Source organism: Pyrgilauda ruficollis, unplaced genomic scaffold (genome assembly GCF_017590135.1).
Source record: "Pyrgilauda ruficollis isolate IOZ18807 unplaced genomic scaffold, ASM1759013v1 scaffold55, whole genome shotgun sequence".
Lineage (NCBI taxonomy): Eukaryota > Metazoa > Chordata > Aves > Passeriformes > Passeridae > Pyrgilauda > Pyrgilauda ruficollis.
Genome location: NW_024527155.1, coordinates 4,927,397 through 4,946,525, shown reverse-complemented (window position 1 = coordinate 4,946,525; position 19,129 = coordinate 4,927,397). Strand labels below are relative to the sequence as shown.

Sequence of the window (19,129 nt, the reverse complement as noted above, 5' to 3'; positions counted from 1 at the left end):
GAGACAGAAAAACAAAGGACTTATCAAGATTCACACATAAAGAGCAAGAGGCTTTTAGATGAGCAGGAGTTTTTAAGACTAGAATATCCCACACCAAGGAAGAGCTTGTCAATCCTAGTCTTTCGAGCCCTGTAAGTTTCACTTCCACTTTTCCTGAACTGAAACTAAATATAACAATTGCAGTTTCAGTTTAAAAAAAACTCACCCTAACAAATAGTAACAAAGAGTTTCTCAAAGTGCACCTGAACTGAGCCTTTCTTGGGCTTTTCCCCCCCAAGATACTGCAAAGACTTCTGAAAAAGCTGATCCCTTGATGACAAGAAACGTTGCACTTTCGTGGGAATATTACAAGAGATGAAAAAAGATCAAAGTAACTTTCGGTTACTTTGTTAAAGAAAAAGGGGCCAAAATATTTGTATTTACAGATCCTCAACAGGAATGACAGAAATTTCCAACCCTTTACATACCATAATGGTATTTCATACTTGCATGACTGGTATTCCAAGTTTCCATTTGCTACAGTAGTGCCAAAAATTATAGTACTACCCTAGCCCTCCTTCCATATGGAAGCGAAGAGTACAACCCATCATTAAAACACGACCACAAAAAATGTCCGTAAAAGTCCAAAAGTTCAGGCGTGAGTTCAGGGGAGAACACCGATGTTTTGGGAAGGAGTCCGGGAGGCACGGAGACAGGTGAAGAGCAGGGTCGGCAGCGCACGGACCGAGCGCACCCAGCACCTCCCGGCACGCACCGAGCCGGGGGACAGCCGCTCCCCCACGGGGGTGACGAGGAGCTCCGCATTCTCTCCATAAATCGCTGGATCCGGCACTAACCTTACACCGCGGCGGGGCGCGAGGCGAGCCGCAGCCCGCGGGACGCGCGACCCCGCCGTGACAGCAGCGGGGCCGCCACCCCGGCCCCCGCCGGGCCGTGACAACCCCGGCCGCCCCTCGGCCCGGCCCCGCCGGGGGCCCGCGGCGCCGCTCGCCCACCTACCGTGCTCGGCGCTGGCGGCTGCTGCCATCCCGGAGCTGCTGCTGCTGCTGCCTCCGCCTGCCCTCGCTCCGAGCTGATGCAACAGCGCGTCCGGAAGCCTCGCCCCGCCCGCCCTACGCTACTTCCGACGGGCAACCCGGCGTCACCCGGGCAACGGGCAGCGCCTCACGGCCCGGCCCCACACGGCCCGGTCCGGCCTGACACAGCACGGCCCGGCCCCACACGGCCCGGTACCGCCCGGCCCCACACAGCACGGCCCGGCCCCACACGGCCCAGCCAGCAAATGACCACCCAGGGCACCGCGGTCACCCAACAGCACCGTGCCAACCGAGCCCCCCTCGCCTTTCCTTAAACAGCCCCAAAGATGGAGGCGCCGCCGCCACAACAAAGTCCCAGAGCCAGGTTCTGTCTGAGCCAGGCTTTTATTGCTGTGCTTCAAACATAGCGGTGCTGAGCGGTCCGATACAAAACAAAATGGTTTCGGAAACTAAAGCATCACAGTACAGAAGAACAGCAGTCCCCGTCCCCAGGCTGGGACAGCTCTTCACAAACTAAGGGATGCCCGAGCTCCTGGCTCCGAAGTGGGCGTCCAGCACCTGTGTTTAATATTTTATGACTCAGAGGTAGGAAGGTCACGTAAACATGAAAACAACATAGCTATTACATCCCTTCCAGCTCTCTCCATGAGGTGAGGAGGCTGTCAACTCCATTTCTACTAGCAGTTTCTGACACCCTCATTTAAAGAAAGCCTGAAGAAACACATATGTATGCAGGAACATTTCTGCAGTTCCTCATAAACATTCATCTTCAGCTTCTACTTTACTTATAATGTTATTACTTTTTAAAGGGTTTGATACACTGTAACAAGCTTTGGTATCTATGTGCATCAATGCATCCAGTAAATTAATAATACAGTGTTTCTTTCCCAGTCTGTTTTTCCAGATGAGAAGCATCTGATGTTATTGTTCTTCTCTATCATTAGTAAATTTAGAAATAATTTTATCAATATCATTTTTCTGTAGAAGAGTTCTCATAAGCTGCTTCCACTGTTGTGGTGGTTCTTCCTTTGTAAAGACATCAAAGGTCTCTCTCCGTTCTGCAAGAAGAAACACACATCAACTTATTTTAAAACACAGGGGTTTTTTCCCCATAGCTCACATACATGCTTTTCCCTTAATTTTCAGCCAATACCTGCACAGACCGAGCAGCAGCAGCAAGGCAGGGTTTGGCACCTGAGAAGCAGCAGGACAAATAAGTTTTCTACTAAGTGAAAGTAGCTAAAGGTATCAGTGCACTTCTCAGAAGTGGTCTCCTAAGGCAGGACACCATCCAGTAAAGCTGGTTTTGAGGAAGGCTTCATTGGCTGGCGTGTTCCCTTGGCAGGGCTACTGGAGAGGAAGTTTTAACCACTTCACTGTGCTGCTGCCATAGGTTTGCCCCACCAAGACCACCACAAGCAAAACCCATCGCTTGGACACCCAGCACAACAATTTGCTGGGTACAGGTGGGTGTATGGAGGTTTGGTGTGCTCTTCCACATGAGGGGACATTTGACTGAGAGATCTCTCACTCTGACCTACACCTCACTCAGTAAAGCAGAGTACACTGCTGCAATGCAGACTCGTTTTAAAACATTTTCCAAAAATTTGTACCATTCTTACTCTTAAACTCATGACTGTGCTATACTCCCGTGCAGAAAAGTCATGCTCCAAAGTAGAACAGCTCACCACAGGGATTAAAAATACAGCAATAATCCTGTTTCAGCATATTTTACAATAAACTGGAAGCATTATAGCTCTATGCAAAATTTATTAGCCTCTTTATACTACTCCTTAAGGAGACTAAAGTCAACAGGAATAAAAATCAAATCCAAGTACAGCCAATTTATGGAACGCTTACCATGCTGAGAGAGATCTTCAACAATTGGTTCTTGTACCTGTAATACAAAGTTGGACCATTACTCCAACAAATCAGGGTGCTTCACTCACTGTTATTTTTTACCTATTTGACAGCTGGCTTTTACATCACACACAGCAAAGAGGGAACGAGCAGCAGATCTCAGAGCAGGCCTGAATGTACAGGAGTAAAGAAAATTGCATGGTGAAACAAACACACTCCTGGCTCCAAGGCAACATTCGCTGCTATCACAAAAGAGTAGCTTCTGTCAGGGAGATGAAAGAGGCAGAGTAAATTAAATGAGGGATTGAAGGTTTTTTTCCCTCAAACTATCACTTCCCCTACTTCCTATCTTTAAGGCAAAGTTTCCACTATTGTTTTGCTGAAAGCTCTAGGAATAGTTACGAGCTCAACTAAAGGGATACCAATATTAGAGAAAATACAATTATCACTTCACACACGTACACTTATCTTACAATTTGCTGGAGCTCCATTTGGAACATTAGATAGGACAGTCTGCTGAGAAGCAGAATTCTGAACAGGTTTTGCTGCCAATGAGAACTTAGAAATCCTCCTCAACCACACTGCCATACGGCACTCCCAACTCCTGCACTGGACAGTGCCTGGCTCAGAAACCACACTATCTTCCACTATTTTCTTCTGGGGGAAGAAAAGGAAATACTTCAAGTTACCAGATGTCAGAGACATAAAAGGAGAGCTGATAATTTGGCAAAGTAACAGCCTTTACAGAATTAGACTTGTAAGGTCTGAAGTTTCCCTCACTTGCCTCACGACTGTTGCAAGGACAGAGACTGAGACCCTGAAGTTCTGGCCTGGCTGAGGGGGATGCTCGCCAGGTGATTGTGTGCAGGTGTGCTTGCTGTGTCACCACAGCACGCTGCTTAGGGCAGGGGCTGGCAAGGAGCAGCTCGCTCTGTGTGCTTACACCTGCTTCACAATATCCGCTCATCACAATAGCCCACGGACTTCCCCTCCTGGCCAGATGCCACCCACTTCAGAGAAAGACTAACTTTCTGAGGTAACTTTGGTGATCCCCCAGAACACCCCTCATCTGCCTCACGACCACCATCAAGGATGGAGATTGAAGCCCCCCCCAAGGACTAAGACCCTTAAAATTCTAACACGCGGGTGCTGGGCTGGCTGAAGTGGGATGTCTACCAAGTGTTGCCTGCAGGTGTGTTTGCTGGACCAAGACTGGTTTCCCATGGGAACCAGTCCTGAAACAATGGATCCTGCTCACTGCTGGGACTGAATTGTCCTATTCGGAACTGGACTGTCTGTACTTGTTCTCAATGGACTTATTCTCCACTGTCCTGTACCCGTTCCCTTAACATAAGACTGTAAAAGACCCCTGAGTTCACCAAAGACTTCGAGATTCTCCCCAATGTGACAAGACAGATCTATTGGCCAGAGCACGAGGATTTTGTCTCTCCATTGGTAGCTAGTCCCCCCCACCTTGTCTCTCTCTATCCTTTATCTCCTTTCTAATCCTTCTATCGCATTTGCTGAGGGCACTCAAGAAAAGGGGCATTTGTTTTGATTAATACTGCAAGGCCCCTGCTGTGTGTCTTTTGCACTCTGAGATCGGTAAAAGGAACCACCACAGCCCCCACTAGTACTAGCAGATTGTGACAAAGTAGTTTCAGAGCCTGACTTTCCACCTTCCTGGCTGTTCTACACCCACCAGACTGCAGGGTAAGGCACACAAATTACCTCCACAACAACCACAGGAAACTTTTCCTAATGTTCTTACTGATGTGGATTGCTGCTTGCTCCTCTCTAGGTACAGAAGGTAGGTACCCCTCCTAAGGCAGGAGGCAATTATACTGCCGTGCTGCACCTGAGATGACTACACAGCACCAGGGGCCCCAAGCATATTGCTGTGTCAAGGCTGATGCTCAGAGCTGTTACCAAGTAGCCTGTCAGCTCCATGGCAGTGCACTACCTTGGGCTGTCTGTGGCTGAATTAACTTTCCTGGTGGGTTCACAAACTATAATCAGTTGAACGAAGCCAATGAGCACCCATGTACATTACATGGTTTTTGTGAAAGGGGAGAAAGAGGGAAGTCAGCAAGAAACACCCTCTTCATTTTTGGCATTACCAATTCATTAAACAAGCATAGCCAGGATGTACAGCACCAGGTCAGCATGAACAGTACAAGCACAAAGCAGAGTAGCATGTCTCACAGGACAGGTAGTGCTAAAGCTGGCAATAGGAATATTTTTTTATGTGTGGAAAATGAGGATGAAGCATTCTGCCCCTGAGACTTATGTTTATTAAGGTACAAGCCCTTTGTAAGCATAAGCCAGCATATTTTCTGCTTGCACAGTGACAGTGATCCACAGGTGACACCACCCCATGACCAACATGCATAAGTGGGAATGTGAGGAGGAACCCTCCTACATACGACACAGGTAGTCGTACACCATTCTCACTGAAAACATTTGCTGTTTAAGGGTATAAACACATTAAAGAAGTTGATCTTATTTATACAGGATAATTCTTAAGCAGGAAAACAAATGACTGAAAGAGGACTGCCGTGGCTGACACTTTTGTTTCAAAACCCAGCATCAGCAATTCAAGTATCAGCAGTTGTTGGGGGCATTAGAGCAGTATGAATTCACTGGTTCTTTGGAAGGGAAGATGTGTAGATGCCAAAAGTCTCAGAACTGCATCAGTGTAACTCTCCTTAGCAAATAAACTCTTACAGCAGCATGAGAACTCCAAGTGCAGACTTTGCATCTGCCTGTGACAGCTCTTAGATGAGAGACAAGTGCATCATGCACCAATTTGTAAATGCATCATTCTGCAACTATTTTATTGAAATTAAAGACATGCTATATTTGCTATTCCTATGCTACAGCATTTTGACCAGGTTTTTTGTAATGTTTCTTCATCAGCTTCTACAAATAGATGAAGTGCTGCAAATCTGGCCAGGGCGTGAGGGGAGACACAACCCAACAAAAAACCTGGGGTGTTTCACATATTTGAGCCACTTACGGACCTTAAAAAAGAAAAAGAGCAGAGTTTAGGGTGAGCCTTCAAACATCTTTCAATTCTGTTTCTTCAGTCTTCAAGTATTTTTGGCATAATTAAGATGCATTTAATTACTCAAAATGTCTAATTAACAACATTAGACAAGAGCACATACACTGGGTGGGTAATGTTCTGGTGAGGGACAAGAGAAGCTCCAGGAAGAAAATAAGTGCTGTACACACACTGAGAACAGTCTGGATATTTTTCCTAATTGCTCATCAAGACTAACATTTGTTGTTTAAAACTAAGACCAAGCTAATTTTTCCCTTTCCAGTGCTGGTAACGATGTAGTTTCTAACTAGAGAAGTTAAAGCCAGCTTGTATTTACTTCATCCAGCTTTGTATTTATCTTGCAGAATGCTGGACTAGCAATAGTTTTTTTCAGACTCAAACAGTAAGGTTCTGAAATAGTGTATGGCTACAGGATGCCAGGGTATACCCAGCTTCAAGTCACAACATATGCCAGCCTCAGCTGGATAAACCCTTTTAGGGATGTACTTTGAGACTGGCATGCTCTGAGCCCTGAACCTCTCCTCTTTTGGGACTGCTTAGGACCAAGAATTCAGACTGTCAGGTCCTGGTCTGTAGCTTGTGACGTGAGCCCCAAGGCAGGAAGACTCAATCACTTCACTGCAACAGGAGTGGTTAAGTCTTATGAACAAATAATTTGTAGTCACAATGCAATGAGAGCTGGAACACCACCATGCTGCAACACCAACCAGTAGCTGCCATCAATTGGGGAATACACATGTGAAGCAGCAAAAAAGAAATTAATTGGATCAAGGTATCCCCTGGAGACAGTCTGAAGTGAAAACTTGCAGCTGGTCCAAGTTTTTTCCCCACTTCCAAAGCATCCTGGTCACAGGCTCTGAAGTGTTTTCCAGTATTAACAAGGCCAACTGCAGCAGACACACGCAGCTATTGAATGCATCAGACACTTGCTAATTAATTTTTGACCTTGTATGAGTCACAACTTGTTGCATCACAGGAACACATCCTATCAGAGATCTACAGTGAGACAAACATGGAGGGCTGTGTGTCAGGTACGATTAGGCTGTGAGCAATCAGACTGAGATAAAACACTTGGTCCATCGCATACTTACCAGATGTCCCTCTACATCTTCAACAGTTGAGACAGCTGAAAAACAAAATAAGTGTCTGAGAGACTTATAGGAATTGCAGAAACTTAAACATGGCTGAAATAACACAAGACTTATACACAATAGAAACTTTTGTAACACAGCCAAAGCTTTTAAAAGCCATTTAGTTCCTTTGACCTGTCATACATTTCACCCCAGTACTACCCTTAGCTTCCACCAACAGCACACTGTGCCTTAATCCTGCTTAGTAAAATGCAGACCACAAGATGCTGACTTTTAAGCCACTCTTGCAACCTCCCCTACTCCAGCTTTTGTTTCTCAGCATTTTTGTAGGCTATTGCAATACAGAAGGCAGAAACGGTCTTTACTGCAATACAATCAGTAAGACATGATTTCAACCAACTTAGCACTTAAGATTCATAATAGCTTTCAGTATTATTTTAACCATGCTAGCAGCAAAAATACTTTAAAACACAGTAGTGGAAATAGAAGTCTCCAAGGAAAACAGCTTAGTTTCCACTAAGAAATAAGTCCTGTGTGAATTTATCAACCTAACATTCACATTAAGAGGTTCAAATTACTAAAGGGAACCAATTTGCACCAAAAAAATCTCTACAACCAAACACAGTGAAAGTAATTAGTTGCTACTTTTTGCCCCATGCATGGGATCCCCCACACAGGTTTTTCCTCTTTGCCAATACAAGGCAAGTTGACTGGAGAAGTCCTTTTTTAAGGACCTTAAGATAATCTTGCTTTGAAGCAGAGGCATCTGTCAGCAAGATAAGAAAGCTTACAGTTAAGGATTATGCATTTTATTTACCAACCAAAACTACTCTTCACTGTACTAATTTGTTAATTTCAATCACATGCAAAATGAACTAGCACTTAAACAGGTCCCCTGTAAGGCAACACAAGAACCAGGGACAGCCCTAGTGCATACTTTGACTAACTCTAGAAAGCACATTTCATAGATAATAATCAAGCAGTTACCTTTATCACACTTCAGCTTTTTAACAGCAACAACAACACCACCAACTACTAGCAAAAACAAACTAAACAGAAGCACCGGAATAACCCAAACATGAGCTTCATTCCCTGCAAAGTAAGACAAAAAAAATTAGTACTGAAACAGTCCCCCAAAAAGATATTCCTTGCTGTCCTAGAGAAAAATCTAAGCCCGGAACTAATACAATAACCCAGATAGTTCATCCTGGGACTCTCATGGACACGTTGCCCTGAACACGTGGGCGCTTGTTTGCACTGCACTTCATGCTCCCAAAGGCATCAGGGAACTCTGCAGAGAGCTGCAATACAACTTCCACAAGGTTTTATGGAGAGACACTTAAGGGGAAACAAGCATGCAAATGATGATAGCAAGCTTTGGGTGCTGTAGCACAGACAGGGTGCATTCCTGGCAGAAGAAGCAGCTACTCCAGGCACAGTAAACACCTTCACACTATCCATAACTTTCAACTGTGTCACCCTTGGAACTTTAAGAACCCTGGCAACACATGTAGCTTTCCACCAAGTGAAACTCAAGGGGGTTTGTCCCATCAACCCCTTTGAGAACTTGTCTTTAGCAAAGTACTTCCAGACTAAAATGCAGCTGCTCTTAAATACATCACAGAGGTTGAAACCACTGTTTTACAGACTACTCTGGTGTTACTAGCGTGAAGCCACGGACCCAACAAACCAAGGTGAGGGGGATTTATGTACCAGACCTTGATTGGTTAAGCCTAGTTCTGTAGTATCAGTGGAATTCAGCACAATTTCTTTCCCATCCGGATGCCTGAAGTGGACAGTAACAGAACATTGTATAAACATTTCCAGATCAGTCCATAGCTCTGTCCAGGCCTGATACTTTTTCAGACAGAGCTCAGAACCATGAATGGAACATACATAAACTTTTATAGAGGTGTAACTTCAAACAATCCAAGATAAGACTACAAGATAAAATAAAAGCAAAGCAGATAAAATTAATGTACGTTAGCTTCTAAGTGGACGGGGGAAAACAAAAAAACCCCAGAATATAAGCATTATTCATGCACAGTTAGTTTCCTTCAACAGGTAGGTCTACATACTAAAATTTTAAGCTGGGTGCTACAAAGTTCATTCAAGTGTGTTTCTGTGGAAATACCAACCTGAAGACATGAAAAATGTGAGTTTACATCCATAAGCAACAAGCACAATGATACCCAAGTCCACATCTTTCTAGGTCTCAACATCACAGGTTTTGACACCTAAAATTAAAATGCATGAATAATGCCATTTGGCTTCAGGGCAATTATTTACAGCCCGCTGACATGTGTTAACTATTGGCACAGATTGGGCCACAGCTCTAACATTCCCTAGAAAGAAAATAGCAACTTATTCTCAAACTTACTTTTGACTGCTTCTCTGACACATTTCACAGTCCTCATCATCACAGAAATACCCTTGTTTGCACTGGCATTCAGCATCCTGTGTCAGATTACAGGGTCTCAGAGTTATCTGATCTAAAAATAAGTTAGCAAGTGCAAAGATTATACTCAGGCCATAATAGCAACTTACTTTTAAATTCAATATGCTCAATGAAGATCACATTAAAAAAAGGGGGAAATTGTTAAGGTTTCATAAGGTTTGGTACCCTCTTTGCACTGTTTGCAAGGCAAGCATTCCTCCAAGCCGTTCTCATGGGCAGTAAAGCCTTTTCCTTCCTTGCAAGGTTCACATCTTCCTTTCAAATGCGAAGCACTGCAGTGATCAGCAACAAAGGTACCTGTGAGAAGTGACAGCAGAGCAATCTCAGGGGATCTTCTGACAGACACAGGGCCAAACTCAGATATTACAACAGGCTAAACTTAGATATTACAACACAGATTTCTGGGAGAAGTTAAATTCTTCCTTGTGAATCAATCACATGCCACACAAACCAAGATGCACAGGAGAGTCAGGAGACACATGTGCAACTTGCTGCTCAGACAAGGGAGAGGCGCAAAATATCCTTAGGTTATTTTGAGGTGTCTAACAAGGCATCTGCTGGAAGGATGAGTCACCGCGGCAGGCAGGGATCCTGTGGATGGTACCACTGCTGAAGGAATGGGGCAAGCCCAGGGAGAATTGCTTTCAATAAACTTTTTTCTCCTTTGTCTGAACCCCACCTAAATGCACCAGTCAGCTTCTGATAATAACGAGAGGTGTCTTCCTGATGCAAAACTTGTTAGCACTGCACACATTGACCAAGCAGAGGAGAGCAAAACCATACTGAAGCTTTGCCTATAGATACAGAAATATCAGAATTCCCCTAGGGCTGTTCTTTAACTAAATCACTTAACTTCAAAAACTTTTTCCTCAACCACAAGCAAAGGCTTCCTGGTTTGATGCCAAAGCACCTCTCCTAGTCATCGCCTGTTGCGTTAAGGGGCTCTCACTTCAAAATGGAGCCCAGCCTTTACAGCATCAAGGAGTCCCCACAGCTCCAATCAGGCTTACACTTTCATAGCATGCAATGTAACAAGCAATTGCCATCAGCTGTAACTGCTCAAAGTCTTACCTGCTTCACAAAATACACAGCAGAGACCTTGATGGGAGTACTCTCCCTCCCCACAGTTCGCTCGGGCTCTAGGCATCGTCAGGAGCACAGCCTACAGCGGAGGCAAGCAGGCCACTTGAGTGATTCATCCTCTGCGCACACGATAACTATCTTGGGGAGATTAACTTGTAAAGACTTGGAAACTCATTCAGAAGTTTATGGGAAGCCACAGAGGAAACCCAAACTAATTTCTGCTAAGTGGTGCTCACAGCAGTAATTGCCATCACAAAGCTGGGGTTAAGGCAGCACCATGCAGCGGCTGATGGGCTTTAGGCAACTATTGCAACACATTCTCCATGTAAACTTCTGGGTTTTTTTCCACTATCTCACGGCAGTTGAACTGCAGACGCCAAAGTTTCTGCGGTGTGCAAGGGATTAGTTTCTCCCTTCCCCCATCCTTTTAATTCGTCAGAATCAGTGCTAGTCTAACTCCCGCAAAATTGAGGAAACGCCCCACAGACTCATCCAACACGTCTCACTGGCTCGAATCTTAAGCAGAAGACAAGTCGACTCATTAGCAATACTACAGGAGCATTGGGAATGAATTTTTTTTTTTTTTTTTTTTTTTTTTTTTAAGAGGAAGAAAGGTGCAGACCGCGCACTCCCGGGCAGGGCTCCCCCGCAGCCTCCCAGTCCCGGTAGGTGCAAGCGCCTCCAGGGAGGCGAGCGCAGGCTCGGTGGCGGGGCAGCTGAGTCACAGCCCTCCCTCTAGAGCCAAAGCAGATGCAAGGGAAGGGACCGCCATCGAGCTCCCGATCACTAATGGTCACCAGCGGGCAACTTCTAAGCTAAAACCAAGAGGGTCCCGCTCTTTAAACTCTCTCCCCGGTAGAATGAAAATCTTCCCCGTAACTATGAGGAGGTGAGAAAACTTCCAGTTTCACACTTAAATAACCCGAGGACTATTAAAGAACTCACTCCTGACTTGTAACTTTTTTTTCCTCCGAGGAGAGAGGGAAGAGCGAGAGCGGTAGGAAGAGATGCGGAGACAGCATTCCCTGAGAGCGCCGCTTCGCGGCAGCGGCACTGCCGCACGTTTCCCGAGACATCAAACACGAACAAAAAGTTCGGGAAAGTTACCAAAGTCTCTTGAAGAAGAAAAGGACAGAAAAACCCACAAGGCTCCTTCACGCTAGAGTTAGAGGAAGACTTTTTCCGCCTCAAAAGCCAGGATTTGGGTTCTGGCTGCGGACGGCCGGCAGCCGCCACTCGCGGCGGACAGGTGGAGGGTGAGCCCGCACCCTGCGGGCCGGACAGCCCCAGCCGGCACTTACCAGCAGCAGCGGCGGGCCAGAGAGCCCCAGCCGGCACTTACCAGCAGCAGCCCCACCGCTCGCCCGGCTCCCATGACGGCCCGCATCGCTCTGGGCCTGTCCCGCACTGCCGCCGCTCTTATTGCCGCAGGGCGGGGGCGGGAGCGCATCGCTGCCCCGCCTCTGCCCGCGGACTCCAGCGCCTCCGGGCCGTCCCGCCTCAGAAAGTGCAGAAACCGCAGTTAATTACCGCAGGTGCCGAAGGGCTGTCCACCCTGACCACAAAAAGCGGCGGGAAAGGCTGTGAGGAGAAATTCCCCAACATTGCGCAAACGAAGGAACTATAACTGGGTTTTCTGAAGCCCTAAAAGAGTTCTCACGTTTCTCCTCAGCAGTTATTCCTCCCAGAGAAATAACATTTCTGGCCATGATTTTCCTCAAGAATACTTTTCGTTTCCCATGTGAATGTAACTGGCATGTAGGAACATTCACCTCCAGATTGTTGAAATTGGATTAAAATTAATGACACGAGGATTCATAGGCTGTTCCCGTTTGGATTATTTTTTAATCCTCCGTGGCAGCAGCCCTAAATGTTGGAAACTCTTCTGATCTGAATGAACTTGTTGGTAGTTTCTTTCACTGAACTGCTGCTCTTGTGGTAACTGTTTATTTTACTCAACCGCGGTTACAAGTCCCAGTGCAATCCCTGTGGGTGCATAGTTTGGTAAAATGGAAATAATTCAAACCATTTCCAGCACTCACATTTACACCTACTGAAGGCTTCCTGCCCAGCACTGCTTCTCTTTGGTTCAGGGGGCTTGGGTTGTTTGGGTTTTTTCCTGTTGTTGTTTGGTAACCACTTCCCAAAGCTGGGATACAATTGTATCCAAGGGATATAAACTGCCCTACTGATGTGGAGAGGCTCCTATCCATAACTCAAAACATAGACTCCAAAACCAGGATGACAGTGATGAGGAAGGCTGTGCTGATAGGCCAGAGATGTGCTGACTTGCTGAAGCATTCCAAGGAGATTAGTGGATGCGTTTGCACAGCTTTACATCCATACTCTGGCATACATCCAAAGAGGAGCAAACACTTTGAAAACTCTCACTGAGTTTTACACCACAAGTGGCACAGGTCAGACTTCCTCAGAAAGAGTGACTAGGATGACATCCTTCAGAAAGGCACCCAATCTGTGTCAGTAATGTTGATATTCTCCAAGGATGTTTCCTCAAGGATGAAGAATGCTTTGGTTTTCTGGAGACTTTTGCTAATAACAAAGCCACTCTCACCCTTTAGCATTTGTGATCAGTTTCCTGAATGTCAGCTTCTGGATGCTGGCTCTTACCCTGCCTGTTCATATCAGAGAGCTGCAGTTCTCTCTGTGGAACAATCTATTCATGATCCTCAAGTCCTTGATATAAAGGTTTCCTAAGTCTCAGATAAGTTTGTACATTTGCATGTACAAAAGTGAAAATCAAGGGAACCACTTCTCTTTCTGTGGAAGTTGCTACAATAAGAAGAAAATTTCTGACAATTTCAGCCAGAGTAGTATCAAACTGCTATTGCTGTTCTAATTTATGGCCCAGATCTGACATTCTTAGAGGCAATTTCCTATAGATTTTCCTCTAGAAAGTCATTTACTTTTAAAACACTATCAAACACAAACCCAAAAATAATTTGTCAGATAGACTGCCACTGAAAGTTGTGTGTAGTTTTATTTCAACATATCAAGCACAAACAGGTTTCCCCTAACTGAGGAATATGACGAGGAATGTACTTAAAAATTTGGAAACATTTACATTGAAAGATAGCCCAGACTGGCACCACCACTAAGTATTTTAAGGCTGTATATATAGCAGTACTTACCACTTGGAACTACTTCAGGCCAGAAAAGAAAGGCTTAGTATTGTCTGCAGTCTACAGAAAATATTGCAAATCTTTAAAAAATGGTGTAAAATAGGAAGACTATTAACAGGGTTGAACAATGCAGTGGCAAAACCCTCCCTCTTTCCTGACCTTTGACAATAAATGTGCCTAAGACCGAACACACGTACACCTACGTCGCTCCCATCCTTCTCACCTATGCTGGGGCAGTGGATTTCTCTCTACAATGCTAGTGTGTGATATTATAAAACAGCCATATAGCAAATAATAACAATAATAGTAAGTGACCAGGTTTTACAAACAGGCGTGCGTGTCTGACATCACACTCGATGGGCCAGACCCAGGACACCAGTCAGCTCCGTAACCAGACGAGGAGCTTTCACTGAATACCTCCCATTTCCTAAAGCAGGATGGCTCTAGGAAATTGTGTATATTTACAGTTTCTGTGGAATGGAAAATAAAACACATCCTGAGGTCCCATTCTGCATGGGCTGACTAAACAGATCATGACTTAATATCCCAGGGCTGGATTTTTTGGACCAAGTGTTCTCCCTCCTGTAATTAAAGGCAGCCGGACAGGCACCGTGGACATCAGTTCTTTACAGCTCCCCAACTGCTCTGCCTCACTCCTGGAGCTATGACCCAGGCCACCGTGAGTTTTTCAAAATGTTGAGGTGATTACCATTTTGGGGTTACCAATACTGCTGGGTAATTATTAATTGCATCAGAAAATGACAAAACATAGAAAACAAATTGCACAATTAAAGCTACATTTGGCTTCAGCATTAAGGCCCATACAGGTTAAGAGGTCCTTGAAGATGTACATGTAAAAGGCAAAAATGACATAATCTGCAGGAACAAAGTTTTGCAGGTTCCTAGGTCCCTTTTTAACCTCGTTTTTCCACTTCCTTCCACCTCTGCTGTGTTGGTTCTAAAGTGCTTTGGTGCCTCGCTGGGCTCCTTGCGCGAGTGGCCCCCTCCTGCAGCCAGTGATCATTATTGCTGCCAAACGTAGTGATTTTATTTGAAGACATAATTAATGAAGAGTTGACACGTAAGAAAGATGCAGAGGAGAAACCAACAGCGAGAGTCCAGGAGGAAGCTTTCAGAAGAGGCCTTCCTGTGGAAGGACTTTTTGTTCAGAGCGCTGAGGTTTCTGCAAAAGAAAGCAATATGATTACTTGTGTGTTGGAGACAGGCGTGCCTTCACATGTGTGCATACCCAGAACTTCCACACCAGGAGGGAACCCTGTACTTTGGTGACACCCTCAGGGGTAGAGCAGTGTGCCCCCCCTGACTTTGCCTCCCTCTTTTTAACAGGAAGATTAGTGCTTCTGGCTGCAGCTGGTTGGCATAGGAAAGGCACAAACCCCAAGAAATCTCTTCATCCAGCACTCACTCACAGTCCTGTGAGTTTAACCGGTGCCCTAACCTTCCCAAACCTGCCCTGGACACCCTCAGGAGCTACAGTGGAGCTAAAACCATACCACCAATGACTCTGGCACCCAGAAAGGGTAGGCTTAATGTGTGATCCCACCTCACGGAAGCCTTGGCAGGGCTGGATAATACTCCTCACACAGAAGGGAATCAGCAGGGCTCCCTGGAGCAGAAGCAGCAGTTAATACCTCCCCACAGGAGTCTGCAGGGCAAATCCCTCTGTCAGCAGCAGATGTGGTTACTGCCCCCCAGATGGCAACCAGCAATTTGTACAAAAACCTGGAGTTTAGTGCTTTTCTCCATGGAGCCCAGTTTTTCAGACCACACCCTTGCATCTCTGTGGCAAACTGAAGAAATTCCTAACATGCCTAATTCTTGCCTGTCAGAGATTTATTTTTAGCCGGGGCGTGGCCCAGTCCTTCTCAGTCAGGAGTACCTTGAGCTGAGTAACATCCTGAGGTGATGCTTTTTGCCCAGAAACAGAGTGTTAAGAGGAAGTAAACTGTTTCAAGCAGAGTGTGGATTTGTCTTTCTGGTGTGATAAGTGGTTACTTTACCTGCAACAACTTGAACTGCACTCCTGCAGCTCTCTCCTGCTCAGAGACACTCTCAAGACCACAGTAAGGAGTTAAATGCCACAAGTTATCTTTAGCCCATTAAAATCATTGATTCATGACAGAAAATGGTTACCTGTGTATGTCCTGTTGGGCTTTCTGTAGGGATAAGACAGCTGAGTGAATTTCCTTCAGGTGATTAATTTCTTTCCCACACTGAGCGCACAGGCTTTCAAACCCTGTGGCAAAGCATTGAAGGACAATTATGTTTTGCATCACCATTCTGGTGGTAGTGAAACACAACACAGCAAGTGGGTGGCTGTGAACTAATTGTCATTGCTAGGGGGGACATTATCAGGAGGAAACATAGGAAGAAGGAGACAGGGAACAGAATCTTCCACCCAGAAGATCCAAGCCATTGTAAGAGGTTCTGTGACTCTGGGTCAGGGTGCTTCTCAGTCAGCTCTAAGGAAACAATGCTCCTCAGCTGAGGGGAGGAGAAGGGAGTGCTCACACCTGCTCACTCTCTCAAACATTCAAGGTCACCTCTAACAAAGGCAAAGAAAAGAGAGAGCAACACAGCCTGTTTGCTATGCGTTGATTGTATTTTTCCAATTTTGCCAGGAGTTGGGAAATCCTTGTTGTAAGGCAGAAAGAGCACACACAGAGAACAGAAAAGCAGAACATTCTCTGTGCTGCCTGTGGGCTGCTGGCCCATGGTATTAACTGGGCTGGGAAATGTCCTGGGGCTGGCTCAAGAATTAAAGTACCAAGGCAAGAACATTAAAGCCTAACCCAGTGACACCCAAATACTTGCCATCATCATCTGAGAGCTCCTGCACTGACTCTGGCGTTGAACAGCTGCTCTCTGTGTTCTGGCTGTGGTTGGATGGCTGATCACTGGTTTTGCGGCGCCTGCAGTCTTTGGCAGACCTCTGGATAAAACAGCAATTAGAAGTTGACTCAGTCTTTATCACATTGAAGAAGTGTGCGATTGCTTTAAACAAAGTAATTTGGGGTGCTGGGAAATATGTGTGAGATTGTGAAGTTTGATTGCTTTCTCAGCAACTCATAGTAGTTGGACTCTGGCAGCTACTTAAGCATATTATACATGTGCCCCATACAGAAGCATTTCCCCAAGTGACAACATTCTTAAGACACCTATCCAAATTATGCTTCTTGTAGCTTTAACTAAAACACACTACAGATGAACCTTATAGTTCCTTTGCTGAGCTGTGTACCTAACTCAGCCAGGTACATAAGAGAAAGCGGGAAAATAAGAAAAAAATAGAATCAAATTCCCCAGCAATGATTTTTCAGAAGGTGCATGAAGGATCTAAACATCATGGAATTTTTATGCCTAGTTTCTTGATGCACTTTGGAAAGTTTCTCCCTCTCTCTCAGATAAGTACACCAAACACATTGATTCAAACTTCTCACTACAGGGTCTGAAAAGCAGTTATGGACACCAATTTCCCCACTGAATCAGAGACATTCAGATGTGGGGCACTACAAAAGAAAAGTCTATGTTCATAATAAGATACAAGTTTTTCAGTGTAATATGGGTTATACTTAGCTCCTTTAGTAGTTCTACATTTGCAAAGTGTGTTATGAATGACAGGTATTGCTTCAAAGATGGAAGCACTGAAATAGGGGAGTATTATCTCTGTTGAAGGGAAAGGATGGAAAGATGTTTCTTGTCTTGTCTGAGAGAGAGTGAGTGATAAAGGCTCATGGCAAAGACTGAAACTGAAGTCAGGGGGTCTTAGTTGTGTACTCCAAAACCCACAGGAAGTTTTCTGCTTTGGAAACACTGAACAGTGTTTCCAAAGTTCAGCTCAGTCATATGCAAAATTCAGTGTAAGAGTCACTGTCACTAGTATTGGGTGGAAAAAAAATGCCAAAATTGATAGAATGAGTTGATCAGTAATTACAATTCTTTGGAGCCAATAATGGTATAATACTCCAGGTCTATAGTCACAAGCTATATTTACCCAAAACAAAACTTTCAGCTTATGCTGTGCTTACATGAAAATGCTGTAGAAAAAGAGCTGTGTATCCAAACAATCATAAAGAATATGATAATCCCCAGAACAGGGTTTTTACCTTGTGCCGTGTAATTTGATTGTTTATGCATGTTGCTTTGTGGTTTGACATCCTTGTGGATAAGTGTCTTTCCATTGTCTGAAGTATTCCATCCTTCTCAAACTGGGCAATGTCGTTCAATGGATCCCAAGGTCTTAGACTTTTGAGACCAAATGAAAAAAATTCATCAGATAAGCAAGAATCCCACATTAGCCCAATACACTAATTCCACATGCATCAGGGCAGGCAATCATCCCTGGTAGATGACAGACTTTCCAGATGCAGTGACAGGACTAACAGAAAGTTCCCAGCACATTCACAGCTCCTTGCAATAAGTGAGGGGCTTCAGTCTCCAGAGGCTTTGACCTCGTTGCCCAGGGGAGGAGAGCACAGTTGTTAACTCTGCTCTGAACAGTGCAGAAAAGCTCTGCTCAATGACTCTGCACTTGATTGCAGCAATAGGAGTTTGTATCAATGACACAGTGGATTTTCCATTGCCATGCCCTCATTTCCAGCTATTCCCAATTAGTATCAAGAATATGTATTCTAATATGACATGGAACTTAGAAAGGGCAAGCTCTGGACACAGTTTTGGGGAATGGCAGGGCTCCAATGACAGGTCTGTAGCCCTGCTTGCCTCCCTGGGAACTCAGGCAGCGAGATATGTTGGGAACCCCAAGCCCAGCACTCACTCCTCGTATTTGTAGTGCCACTCGTTGGTCCCGGCATCGTGCCGGAACAGCAGCGGTTTCCATTCCGTGCCGCTCTCCCTCCGCTCCCGAGCAGCGTTCCTCTGCTCCTCTTCCAGCACAAACTTTTCCTGTGTTGCCTTGTGCTGATCTCCTTTGTTTATTGCACTGGTAACATGCTGCCAAAGCCTAGGAATAATCAGAGAAGGAAGTTAAACCACCTTAGAACCAGCAATGTATTTTGCCAGCCGGAACTTTAGAGCTGAAACTTGTCGGGTCTATTGATACACCAGCAGAACTGTACCAGGATTGCTCAGCCTCTGTTTTAGCTCATAAGTTAAAGAAACTGAGAAAGGCAACACTGAATGCTGTATGACTGACCTGCTGAAGGAACTTTCTCTTAGATAACATCACCTACAACAATTATTGAATTCTTTAGTGCTGTCTGTGTGAGTCATAAGGAAGTTATGTTCAACTCACTGGGATCCGTGGGCACTTTAGAGGTGACTGACGGAGAATCTGTTCTGTTCCTCATCCTTTCAGGCATTTCTGTTTAGAAGCCTTTGTGTCAATGTCTGTCCCCAAAACAAGTATTTATATT

General features: G+C 45.1%; 3 protein-coding genes across 13 annotated transcripts in view; all 3 read right to left on the bottom strand.

The window, feature by feature from the left end:
- Positions 1–1,102, bottom strand: part of CARS1 (cysteinyl-tRNA synthetase 1) — a 33,474-nt gene extending 32,372 nt beyond the window's left edge. The window contains exon 1 of one of the 2 annotated variants that reach the window (XM_041481064.1): positions 1,000–1,102. In XM_041481064.1, coding sequence (XP_041336998.1) covers positions 1,000–1,027 — 28 coding nt within the window. In that variant the 5' untranslated portion in view covers positions 1,028–1,102. The remainder of the gene's footprint in view (positions 1–999) is intronic. The other variant, XM_041481063.1, reaches the window with a different exon arrangement.
- A 300-nt stretch (positions 1,103–1,402) lies between these two features.
- Positions 1,403–12,038, bottom strand: LOC121360917 (tumor necrosis factor receptor superfamily member 26-like). 3 transcript variants are annotated; one of them, XM_041481095.1, is made up of 9 exons: positions 11,939–12,038; positions 10,585–10,675; positions 9,679–9,810; positions 9,436–9,547; positions 8,774–8,841; positions 8,043–8,147; positions 7,056–7,090; positions 2,898–2,934; positions 1,403–2,095 (listed from the first exon to the last, which is right to left on the bottom strand). In XM_041481095.1, exons 1-9 carry the CDS (start codon positions 11,981–11,983, stop codon positions 1,959–1,961), a joined length of 762 nt encoding a protein of 253 aa, XP_041337029.1. In that variant the 5' UTR covers positions 11,984–12,038; the 3' UTR covers positions 1,403–1,958. The 3 variants fall into 3 exon arrangements, with proteins under 3 accessions (XP_041337029.1, XP_041337031.1, XP_041337032.1); XM_041481097.1 differs by lacking the exons at positions 1,403–2,095; positions 2,898–2,934 and adding an exon at positions 4,867–5,920; XM_041481098.1 differs by lacking the exons at positions 1,403–2,095; positions 2,898–2,934 and adding an exon at positions 5,950–6,960.
- Positions 12,039–13,575: 1,537 nt separating this feature from the next.
- Positions 13,576–19,129, bottom strand: part of OSBPL5 (oxysterol binding protein like 5) — a 136,224-nt gene continuing 130,670 nt past the window's right edge. For all 8 annotated transcript variants that reach the window (XM_041481054.1, XM_041481059.1, XM_041481060.1 and 5 more), the window contains 5 exons: positions 18,532–18,717; positions 17,861–17,999; positions 16,572–16,689; positions 15,891–15,993; positions 13,576–14,919 (listed from right to left, as the gene is read on the bottom strand). In XM_041481054.1, coding sequence (XP_041336988.1) covers positions 14,784–14,919; positions 15,891–15,993; positions 16,572–16,689; positions 17,861–17,999; positions 18,532–18,717 — 682 coding nt within the window. In that variant the 3' untranslated portion in view covers positions 13,576–14,783. The remainder of the gene's footprint in view (positions 14,920–15,890; positions 15,994–16,571; positions 16,690–17,860; positions 18,000–18,531; positions 18,718–19,129) is intronic.